This window comes from Elgaria multicarinata, chromosome 15 (genome assembly GCF_023053635.1).
Source record: "Elgaria multicarinata webbii isolate HBS135686 ecotype San Diego chromosome 15, rElgMul1.1.pri, whole genome shotgun sequence".
Taxonomy (NCBI): Eukaryota; Metazoa; Chordata; class Lepidosauria; order Squamata; family Anguidae; genus Elgaria; species Elgaria multicarinata.
In genome coordinates, this window is record NC_086185.1 from 14,711,562 (window position 1) to 14,723,139 (window position 11,578).

At 51.1% G+C, this 11,578-nt stretch overlaps 1 protein-coding gene across 1 annotated transcript in view; it reads left to right on the forward strand.

Annotated features, from left to right (window-relative positions):
- Positions 1-9,054, forward strand: part of OCRL (OCRL inositol polyphosphate-5-phosphatase) — a 33,323-nt gene extending 24,269 nt beyond the window's left edge. The window contains exons 19-23 of the mRNA XM_063141877.1: positions 2,968-3,087; positions 5,267-5,351; positions 6,623-6,750; positions 7,982-8,093; positions 8,179-9,054. Of these exons, the coding sequence (XP_062997947.1) occupies positions 2,968-3,087; positions 5,267-5,351; positions 6,623-6,750; positions 7,982-8,093; positions 8,179-8,303 (570 nt within the window). The 3' untranslated portion in view covers positions 8,304-9,054. The remainder of the gene's footprint in view (positions 1-2,967; positions 3,088-5,266; positions 5,352-6,622; positions 6,751-7,981; positions 8,094-8,178) is intronic.
- The last annotated feature ends 2,524 nt before the right edge of the window (positions 9,055-11,578 follow it).

Consider the following 11,578-nt stretch of genomic DNA (forward strand, 5'->3'; position numbering starts at 1 on the left):
TCTGCCGCTTCCTCTCCGTTGAGTCATTCCAGGCTCAGTTCCCATCTGCCCTTTAACCCAGCTTCCCCTTCGCACGGCTGCTAAACGTGTGTGTTATTTTTCCACCGCCCGGCGCTTGGGGGTTGTTCCTCTTTCTTTTCCTCTACCTCTGCCAGTAACGCACTTTGTTTTGTATCTGTTCTTCTTCTTCCTCTTTGCTCTTGCCTTCCTACTCTGGTCTCAGGGAGAAGACAGCTTCCTAGAAAAGGTAACAGGCTGGGCCGTGTCTCTCGAGTGATTCTTGCAGAGAGCCCATGTGGCGTAGTGGCTAAAGTGTCAGACTGGGAGTCGGGAGATCCGGGTTCTAGTCCCCCCACGCGGCCATGGAAACCCACTGGGTGACCTTGGGCCAGCCACAGACTCTCAGCCCAACCCACCTCACAGGGTTGTTGTGAGGATAAAATGGAGAGGAGGAGAATTATGTACAGCGCCTTGGGTTCCTTGGAGGAAAGAGGGCAGGATATAAATGCAATAATAAATAAATAAATCCGTCAGTTAACAGGGAGGCCCCTGTTAACTGTCGGCAGGTGCCCAGAGAGCTTGTTTCTCTCACGCGCACATACACGCATGTTTGTTCTCAGTGAGCACTGTTGCAGCTTATTTCATTCTGACTATTCGGATGAGTCAGAGTGCGGGTGTTTTGGGGTGACCCAAGGCAACGGCATCCATCTGAGAATCAAAGAAGCCCTTTTGGGGTGTTACCCAAGCATTGTAGGTAGCCACTGAAAAGTCTTATTTATGTCGCTTTGGAAACCCAGGAAGCTCTGATTGTGTTGTTCTTGCCACGCCATCAGCCCTTGTCCATCCCCAGTCCAGCCGCTGGCGTCAGGGAAAGAACGACGTGAGCCGTACAACCGCCTGTGATCAGAAGCATCCCTCGGCGACGTGGGGCTAAGCTACAAGGAAGCATGGGCTCAAGGGACAGGAAGCCGGATTCTGGCTGGCCATCAGGAAAAACTTCCTGACTGTTAGAGCAGTACGACAATGGAACCCATGACCTAGGGAGGTGGTGGGCTCTCCCACCCTAGAGGCCTTCAAGAGGCAGCTGGACAGCCCTCTGTCAGGGATGCTTTACGGTGGATTCCTGCATTGAGCAGGGGGTTGGACTCAATTATAGGCCCCTTCCAGCTCTAGTATTCTATGTTTTTAACTGCTATTGCAAAATCAGTACATACACACACATGCACACCAGCAGACGGACCCAGTGGAATAGCTCCGAGTTTAATACAGCAAAGCTGTCACACAAACTTCCACAGCTATCTGACTTACACACGTCATGCCTTCCCCTTCTGAGTGAAGCCCTGCCTGCTGACACCCCTAGGTACAGCCCATGCCATGGTCCACCCCTTAAGCCACTTGAGAGATGGGTCTTTCTACTCCATTTCCCGGGAGGGTCTGCCCCACAGCAACGGGCAGGGGGCCAGCCATATAATTCTGCCCCTCAGCTTGCTAATCTCCCCTGACGTCAAACTGTCAACTGCAAAGCTGTTTGCTGGTTTGGGAAGTCGTTGGGGAGACACGTTAGCAGTGTTCAGGTACATAAAAGGATGCCACCGGGAAGATGGTCAAGAACTATTTTCCACGTCCACAGAAAATAGGACCTGAAATAATGGGTATAAGTTAAAGCTATCTAAATTCTGATTAAATATAAGGAAAAACTTCCTGACAGTATGATCTGTACAACAGTGGAACAGTCTACCTACAGAGATTATAGGTTCATAGTCTCATAGAATAGTAGAGTTGGAAGGGCCCTATAAGGCCATTGAGTCCAACCCCTGCCCAATGCAGGAATCCACCCTAAAGCATCCCTGACAGATGGTTGTCCAGCTGCCTCTTGAAGGCCTCTAGGGTGGGAGAGCCCACAACCTCCCTAGGTAACTGATTCCATTGTCATACTGCTCTAACAGTCAGGAAGTTTTTCCTGATGTCCAGCCGGAATCTGGCTTCCTTTAACTTGAGCCCGTTATTCCGTGTCCTGCACTCTGGGAGGATCGAGAAGAGATCCTGGCCCTCCTCTGTGTGACAACCTTTCAAGTCTTCGAAGAGTGCTACCATGTCTCCCCTCAATCTTCTCTTCTCCAGGCTAAACATGCCCAGTTCTTTCAGTCTCTCTTCATAGGGCTTTGTTTCCAGACCCCTGATCATCCTGGTTGCCCTCCTCTGAACCCCCTCCAGCTTGTCTGCTTCCTTCTTGAAGTGTGGAACCCAGAACTGGACGCGGTACCCATCTCTGGAGGTTTTTAAGAAGAGGCTGGACAGCCACCTCTCATGGATGATTTAATTAATTTTCTGGCACATTGCAGAGGGTTGGATTAGATGACCCTTGTGGTACCTTCCAACTCCACAGATCTATGATTCTAATTCTGCCCCTAGTGGCTGACGGTGTTACTGCATCAATAAGGACCCCAAGGTGCACACCTCTAAGGTCTCCTTAGCATGCACATCAAGTTTGAGGTGTCTGCATTTCATGGCGCTGCAGCTCTGATGGACGGACGGACGGACACACATCCCCTTTTATTATTATAAATGTATATGCATGAATTAGGCCCTGTTTAGCCATTTCCTCGTGGATGAGAGCAAGTGGACGATGGCCATACCTCTCTTTCCCTTCTTCCTTTTCTTTCCCTCCCCTCTTTATTTGAGTATGCTGACTTGAGATGGCGCCGACCGTGCCAAACAGCAGCGGAGAGGGGTAGGGGACGGCAGGGGCTGCTTAATTCTGCTTCAGGGTGTTGCAGTGCTTTTATTGGTCTCGTATCGTAAACTGCTTTGCGGTTCTTCGTTAGGGCTCAGCAGGAAGTCTAGAAATCTTTGCGTGAATAATCGCAGCCGCTGTAGGCTGCCTTGGCCGTAGGACCCAGGGCAAATTGAGCTAGGAAGACGCAGACCTCCTCACGTCAACCTCACTTGCCTTTCTTTGGACCTCAGGAGAAATCCCTTCTGGAGATGGTGCCCTCCGACGGCGAGGACTCCAGCGAGCGGCCTTTGCACATACCCAAGGAGATCTGGATCTTGGTAGACCACCTCTTCAAGAACGCCTGCCATCAGGTATGGGGCAGAGAGTGGGGATGCTGTTTCAGATAGGACAGTGGTTCCCAATTAGCTAAGTACTGCGGACCCCTTGTTTTTCAAATGCCAAGCCACGGACCCCCTCCTTTTGATAAATTTTGTGATCTCTATGGTAGTTACCTGCGCGAAGCCATTTTTTGGAGAAAATAAGGGCTAGCCCCTAATAGGCAAAGGATTTTAGGTATACTAAAAAAAACAGACCATAAAATTTGGGATCTTACCATGCAAGAATGACAATGATTTAGTTAGGAATATTAAGACGAATTTAATTTTACTAACGTCTAGTTTACAACTGAACAAATTATGACATGTCGAGCAGCTACTAAACCTAAATGTGATTGGGAGAAATCGTGCCTCTTTTTGTCCCGAACAATCCTTTCCACATCCGGTTCAGTATTTCCTACTTTTAATCTCAAATCTGGATCAACAGCGAGCCGATTTCTACGCTTGTTCTTCATATAACAAAATGTCGAAAACGTTTGTTCACAAAGATACGTGGAACAAAAAGGAACTACTGTATTTCTTCGATTCTAAGACGCCATCGATTCTAAGATGCACCCCATTTTTAGAGATGTTTATTTGGGAAAAAAGGGCATCTTAGAATCTAAGAAATACTACTTCCCTCACCGCCCAGCCAACCTCCTCCCCTTCCCTCTGCGCTTTCTTCTAATGGTTGTGTCTTTTTCTTTTTTCCCTCTGTGCGAGAAGAAACCGACATTTGCGCGGGAAGAAGGGGGGGCCCGTAGTAAACAATATTTTCGGGCGGGGAGAGAGAGGAGAAGACGCGATTAAGGAGCTAAAACGCTTCTCTCTCCAGTCCCGCGTCTGTTCGATCGGTTCCGTTTAAGGCGCTCCAAATTCTCCATAGGATCCGGCTCTTTACTTGTCGGTACACCAGGGGACGACGACACGCGAGTAAGTCCCATGGAAATCGATGGGACTTTGAATGAATTTAGGATTTCCGAAGCACCTTCAGGACTAACACAAAACCAGGCGCTTACCCTCCCAGCTCCCCCTCGCTCGCATGGCTCGCGGCTGCTGCAGGAGCTTCCTCTTTTCCTCTTACCGTATTTTTTTGATTCTAAGACGCCATCGCTTCTAAGACACACTCCATTTTTAGAGCTGTTTATTTGGGGGGGGGAAAGTGTGTCTTAGAATCGAAGAAATACGGTAGATGTTTCAAAGCCTTTTCACCTAACTTAGAATCAGGAAAAACCTTCACCCAGAATTGGTCCAGTCTATATTCTTTGAAAAATGATTTCAGTGAACCCTCACAAGTCACGTCAACAAGTGCATCTCGCTGTTCCGCAGAGAGAGTTGTTAGTTGTACATCACCACATTCAAAAGGATTCCTTCTCCATGAGTTTTCAGGATTAGGTGCAGGGAAGGAACCTCTGAAGCTAGCCGCTAAATCACGCAGGTGCTTTCGCGCATGAGGTCACCGTCAAAGCAAACGGAGTGGGGAGACGGCGTATTTTCTTTTATTAAAATGTGGACCTTGCAGAGCTAATATGTGAATGGTGCCACGGACCCCCTAGGTGGGGGTGGGCGTGTCCGCAGACCACCAATTGGGAACCACTGTGAGATAGAAGGTGAAAGTTACTGGAATCAAAATGGTTGGGGAGTGCGGGGCAGAAAAACGCCATTTCGGGGGTATGTGTGTTCCCAGGAGCCACTTCTCGCTTTACATTTTTTTAGTCACCGACTAGTTCTTGCAGATTCCTGCTAGGGATAAAGTGGCAGCACAGGGAGACCGTGCACGTGCATCTGCTTATAAGACATATACACAGAGATTCCCAGAACGGCTTGGGAAAGCCCATGGATTTACAACTGCATCTGTCCCAGAAAAGGGACTCTCCGTTCTGCTCCTTTGCTCAGAGGAATGACTTGGCTCCTCCATGGCTCAAAATAATAAAGAGATGGGGTGGGGAGAGATGTCACTGGGTGGCCCGATAGATGGAGCAGCCCTGAGATTCCCTGGGGGTGCTTGAGAGGATGGACGTAGGACCAAGCTCTCCATCCTTACACGGCCTTGTGCTTTTGGGTTGCTCTCCATTACTGTCTGGCTGGAGTCTGTGTGTTGATACACCCCAGCATAAACTCTGCCCAGTCCCAGGGCTCCTTGAGCAGGTGTTAGTGCTTTGGTTCTCTCCGGCAGGAGGACCTTTTCCAGACCCCAGGCATGCAGGATGAGCTGCAGGAGATTATCGAGTGCCTGGATACCAGCATTCCTGAGACAATCCGTATCCTTTTTAAAACAAAAAACAAAAAAACTGGGCTAGTGATGGACTAGGCCAGTGGTTCCCAAAGTGGGTGGTACTGCCCCCTTAGGGGCGGTGGGATTGCATAGGGGGGCGCTAAGAGGCCAAGGGGTGGCAGGGGGGCACTTGAGGTGGTCTTTTCCGAGAAGCGCCACTCCAGTAGGTCTTAAGACCCACGGACATTTTTATGGGAGAAGGTAGTTTGGTCCCAAGCCATATAGGGAAAGAATCCACACATGTATTAATACCATTTAAGAAGAGTCCTTTTAACAGTGAATTGAAATGTTTCAAAAGCACCAAAACGCTAATGAAGAGACATACCCTGCTTGGTGTGCCCCGCCACGCCGGCTGCAAAACAGAGGCATTTGCTCTCTTTTCCCTCCCTCCCTTGGCAAGTCTGTGGCGGGTGCTTCCCATTTAAAGGGGTTGTGAGCAGGGGGCACTGGGCATGAGTTTGTGGAACCAAGGGGGCGGTTACCTGAAAAAGTTTGGGAACCACTGGATTAGGCCTCTCGTTCCTTTCCTCTGTGAGCCCATCCCTTAGGCTTTGAGGCAAGTTCTAATACAAGGGGACACACAGCACAGTGAATACGGACCGCTTATCCTAATTTAAAAAGACCCAACTCTGGTTTGCAAAGGCCAGCCTGACTAGAAATGCTTCCGGATGGGTCTCCAGATCCGCTAGAGCTGTGACACGGCCGCCAGGAATGCATCTCCGCATACACTTACAGCATCCTTCCTCGAGCCAGATGCTTTGGAAGTCAACTCCCATCTGCCCCTGCCAGTATGGGCAGTGGCCTGGAATGCTGGGAGTTATCGTCCAAACACCTGGAGGGCACAAGGTTGGGGGAAGAAGGCCGGCTTGCGGGGTTTCTCCAAAGATCTCGGGGACCTGTTTTGGGCCCTGACTTCACTGAGACCCTTGTGGCTCCTTGCTAAGCTGGTCTGTCCGTTGTCCTCCCGATTTGGCCAAATGGTGACGAGAGCTTCGCTGCGTTACTTCGGCTGCTCTGAAATCCGCCCCGGTCAAGCTCCTGTTGCCTCCTTGCCTGTATTGCCCTGCCTGTCGGCTTCCCAAGGGGTCCCAGGGGGCACTGCAGGGACAGTGGCTATCCCATGGGTCAGATTCCCCCAGCTTGCTCTGCTCACAGGACTCCTGCGGCCCAAGGGGAAACCCTTCAGGGTGGGCCCCGTGGGGTAAGAACAGAGCTGCCTGTTTTGGACCGACCCCTCCTTGACGGGCGACCACTCAGCTGGCAGCAACCACTCGGTGGCCGAGGCTCTGCTCATCTTCCTGGAGGCGCTGCCGGAACCCGTCATTTGCTACGAACTGTATCAGCGCTGCCTCGACTGCTCGCAAGATAGCCGCCTCTGCCGGCAGGTAAGGCCCCGGAGCGACGGCTCTCCTGGGTCGGTCAGGGTCACTTATATCCCGCTTCCATCAATGTCCAGCGAAGCGTTTTGTGGAGGTGGCGGGACGTCTGATGTGGGCATCCGTGCTGAATACAGAGGCTGCTGAGTGTTGATGGTGGACCTTATTTCTTTGTTCATTGTATTTCTATACCGCCCAATAGCCAAAGCTCTCTGGGCGGTTCACCACAATTAAAACCATTCAAAGTATAAAACCAACAGTATAAAAACATGCTATAAAATACAATATAAAAGCACAACCAGGATAAAATCAGCAGCAGTGCAGAAATACAAATTTAGCATTATAGGAAGTGAGCATTTATCCTTCCCATGCTGTAACAGCACATAGTGAAACTGTGGAAATCGCTGCCATAAGATGTAGTGATGGCCACCAATTTGGGTGGCTTTAAAAGGGGGTTGGATAAATTCCTGGAGGAGAAGGCTAGCAATGGCTACTAGCCCTGATGACTATGTGCTATCTCCAGTATCTGAGGCAATAAGCCTGTGTGCCCCAGTTGCTGGGGAACATGGGTGGGAGGGTGCTGTTGCACCAGGTCCTGCTTGTTCATCCCTGGCCGATGGCTGGTTGGCCACTGTGCGAACAGAGTGCTGGACTAGACGGACCCTTGGTCTGATCCAGCATGGAAATTCTTATGTTCTTCTGTTCTTAATATCAGCTGTCAATGGGGTACTAGTTGTTTTTAGTTCCCTGCATTGTGTTAGAGTTTACATCATTTTATTATTTTGCGTTGTACAGTTTTTAATCTCTTTATTTGTGAACCACACAGAGAGCTTTAGCTATTGGGTGGCATAAAAATCTAGTAGGTGGGTAGATAAATAGAACTTAAGGGGCATATGGAGTAACCGGATAATGCTTATGTTCGAGCTGCTGACATAAGGGTCGCAAAGAGCTCCCGCAAGCTTTCTCGTCCCTCAAAATCCTTCATCAGGTGGGATGTTGAATATCAGCAATAAACACCGTGAAAATGATGTTGCCGGGTGAGATGGAAAAAGCCTTGGTCTACGGATGGTGATAATCGCACAGCGTAATTAGATTAGGTCAGGGCTGGTGGGCGAGGCCGCCCGGGAACCGTCGAGGGCCGGATGGGAACCTTAGGAGGGCCTGCTTTGGCCCTCGGCCCCCAGGTTCTGCGCCCCTGCCCCGGAGCTCTGAGCTGCCCCCTCCCTGCCTGCCTTCCCAGGTGATCTGCCAGTTGCCGCGGTCCCACCGGAACGTGTTCCGCTACGTGATGGCCTTCTTGCGGGAGCTGCTGAAATACTCCGAGAGCAACAACGTCAGTGCCAACATGCTAGGTAAGTGACGTTGGGGCCCGTTGGGGGATTGCCCCTGCCCCGCCCCACTTCCGCCTCACCTGAACGTCTGCTTCCCCGCCCGCAGCCACCCTCTTCGCCAGCCTCCTCCTGCGGCCGCCGCCCAACCTCCAGGCGAAGCAGAGCCCGTTCGACCGCCAGCGGGCCATCAGCTTCCTCCTGGGCTTCCTGCTGGGGGCAGAAGACTACTAAAGGTGCCAAAGCGTGGGCTTCCGCACCAGCCGGCGGGACAGCTTGGAGACGGAGGGTGTGGGAAGAGAAGGGCGGGGCACTACCGCCGCCAGCCCCCTCCCGAAGCTTCACCCGCGCCGCCTTTCCCCTGGTCGCGGCTGGCTCCTCGTCCGCTCCGCACACAAGCCACTCCAGAGCCGTGGCAGGCGGATGGCCGGCTCGAGGGCATTTGCTGGGCGTAGCCAGGGATTGGCTGGCAGTTCTCCCCACCCCCCGCCATCCCAGTGCACTACCCCGCTCCCTCCCCTCGTGCTCCAGCACTGGCTGCCCTTTCTGGACGCAAGGCCTAAGAAATCCCAGCCTGTTCCAGAGCAGCAGGAGCCTTCATTGTCTATCCCCTGGGTCCCCTGCTGCGAGTTAAGAAGGGGCAGGGCCTCCCCCACTGTGGCCTCTGTACTTAGCCTGCTCTGTGTACAGTTCAGATATCTGTCCCCAAGTCGAGTGCGTGGTGCCTACCGGTCTCCTTTTGATGAAACACTAAGCACTGCCTCTAAAGGAAGGGCCAAGGAAGGAGAGAGGGCTGAGGAGGAGGAGGAGGGTCTGTGCCTTGTGCTGTGGCCGTGGGTAGAGAGGTGGTGGGCTTCCACTCTTGTCTTTCCGGTTGTCTGTTCTGGGTTCCTGTGCTTTGTGCTCTCTTCTCTTTCTCTCGTTTTTTTTTTAAGCTGTATAATTTATTGGGAAACTGTTGTTCCAAAATAAACTGTTGTGCAAAGCCTGTCGTGGTGTTGGGGGCGAGGGGTGTCGTTCTCGTCCCTGCCGGTCCCTCGGCCCCTGCGGAGCTCCGTCTGCCCTCCGCCTCAAAGCCCCTCTGCGTGACGCCTTCCAGGGCCTTCCCCCCCCAACACAAGGGAGAAGTGGGGAGCTGCTTTGGAACCCAGGCCGGCCTGATATTTCAGCTCATTGGATCCGATTTGGTGTTTTTCACAACAAGACCTGCAGGTGGAGCCAGAGGGCCATGTTCTCTGCTCGAAATCCGGCCTTTCTCAGGGGCGCCCCCCCTTTATAGCCCTTTGGGGATCGTTGTGGGGCGCGGAGGAAGCCTTGAACAGCTGCCCTGATTCCTGTCGCCGCCTGGCTTCCATGTGATGCTGCCTTTATGCCATCAGTCTACTGGTTCACGCAGTCCTCTATTACCGCCTTCTCAAGATGTTTTGAACTACGTCTCCTATGAGTGCTAACCAGCATGGGCTGTGGTCAGGCATGATGGGAGTTGTAGTCCAAATCAGCTGGTGGGAGGGGGGCATCAGGTTGGGGAAGGCTGCCCTTACTTGCCTCTTTGTGCCACCTAGCTGCAAGAAGCTCTCTGAAGTCTCTGGGAGGAGACACCTTCTCTGCAAACCTACCGTTTGAGAACCATAGAATAGTAGAGTTGGAAGGGGCCTACAAGGCCATCAAGTCATTGCAGGAATCCACCTTAAAGCAGACCTGACGGATGGCTGTCCAGCTGCCTCTTGAATGCCTCTAGTATGGGAGAGCCCACAACCTCCCTAGGTAACTGGTTCCATTGTCATACTGCTCTAACAGTCAGGACGTTTTTCCTGATGTCCAGCCGGAATCTGGCTTCCTGTAACTTGAGCCCATTACTCCTTGTCCTGCACTCTGGGAGGATGGAGAAGAGATCCTGGCCCTCTTCTGTGTATTCAGGTATTTTAAGAGGGCTATCATGTCTCCCCTCAATCGTTTACCTGGAGTTTCCAGGGATTGAACCTGCCGCCTTCTAAGCACAAGACCCATGCTCTGCCACTGCGCAAACGGCCCCTCATCTGCATCCATGCCGCTGGCAGGCAGTAGGCGAACAGTGGGGCAGCAGTCCGAAGGAGGTACAGAACACCCAGTCACATGGAAAGAAAGTAAAACCAATGGGGTGCAAGGTAGGATCTTAGCAAGCCGTTTTCCCACGTTTCCTAAGATGTTCAGGACGGACAAGAGAGAGAGAGAGAGAGAGAGATTCATCACAGAACAGGTCGTTCATTTTATGGAATTTGAACTGACGCAAGATGCGGTTTAAAAGTGGGCTTGGGAAAAATTCATGGAGGAGGCGTCGGATAGCGGTTGAGAAGACATGGTAGCCAAGTAGAACCTCCATGTTCAGCAGCAGTATATCTTTCAGTTCCTGGGTACGGGGGCGGGGGGCAACAACAGTGGCAGAGGCCTCTTGCTTTCATGCCCTGCAAGTGTGATTCCCAGCAGAATCTGCCTGGCCAATGTGAGAAACAAAGATTCCAGATTAGACCTGCCTTTGCCAGTCTGGTGTCCTCCAAGTGTGTTGGACTACAACTTCCATTATTCCCAGCCAGCATGGCGTCCTGCTGGGATTGAGATGCAGCTGTGCACGCAGAGGCTTGTATTTTGGTTTTGGGGTTCAGCAGAGGACTCCCTGGGACAGCACAAGCGGCCTTCCTCTTGATAAGAGGTTGATGATGATGATGATGATGATGATGATGATGATGATGATGATTTATTATTATTATTATTATTATTTATTTATATAGCACCATCAATGTACATGGTGCTGTACAGAGTAAAACAGTAAATAGTGAGACCCTGCCGCATAGGCTTACATTCTAATAAAACCATGATAAAACAATAAGGAGGGGAAGAGAAAGCAAACAGGCACAGGGTAGGGTAAACAGGCACTGGGTAGGGTAAAACTAACAGTATAAAGTCAGAACAAAATCAAGTTTTAAAAGCTTTAGGAAAAAGAAAAGTTTTTAGCTGAGCTTTAAAAGCTGTGGTTGAACTTGTAGTTCTCAAATGTTCTGGAAGAGCGTTCCAGGCATAAGGGGCAGCAGAAGAAAATGGACAAAGCCGAGCAAGGGAAGTGGAGACCCTTGGGCAGGCGAGAAACATGGCATCAGAGGAGTGAAGAGCACGAGCGGGGCGATAGTGTGAGATGAGAGAGGAGAGATAGGAAGGAGCTAGACTGTGAAAAGCTTTGTAGGTCAACAGGAGAAGTTTATATTGAATTCTGAAGTGTATTGGAAGCCAATGAAGAGATTTCAGAAGTGGAGTAACATGGTTAGAGCGGCGAGCCAAGAAGATGATTTAGCAGCAGAGTGGTGGACAGAAACCAACGGACTGATGTGAGAAGAAGGAAGGCCAGTGAGAAGAAGGTTGCAGTAGTCCAACCGAGAAATAACCAATGCATGAACAAGAGTCTTGGCAGAAGAGACAGACAAAAATGATCGAATCTTGGCAATATTATACAGGAAAAAATGACAGGATTTAGCTACTGC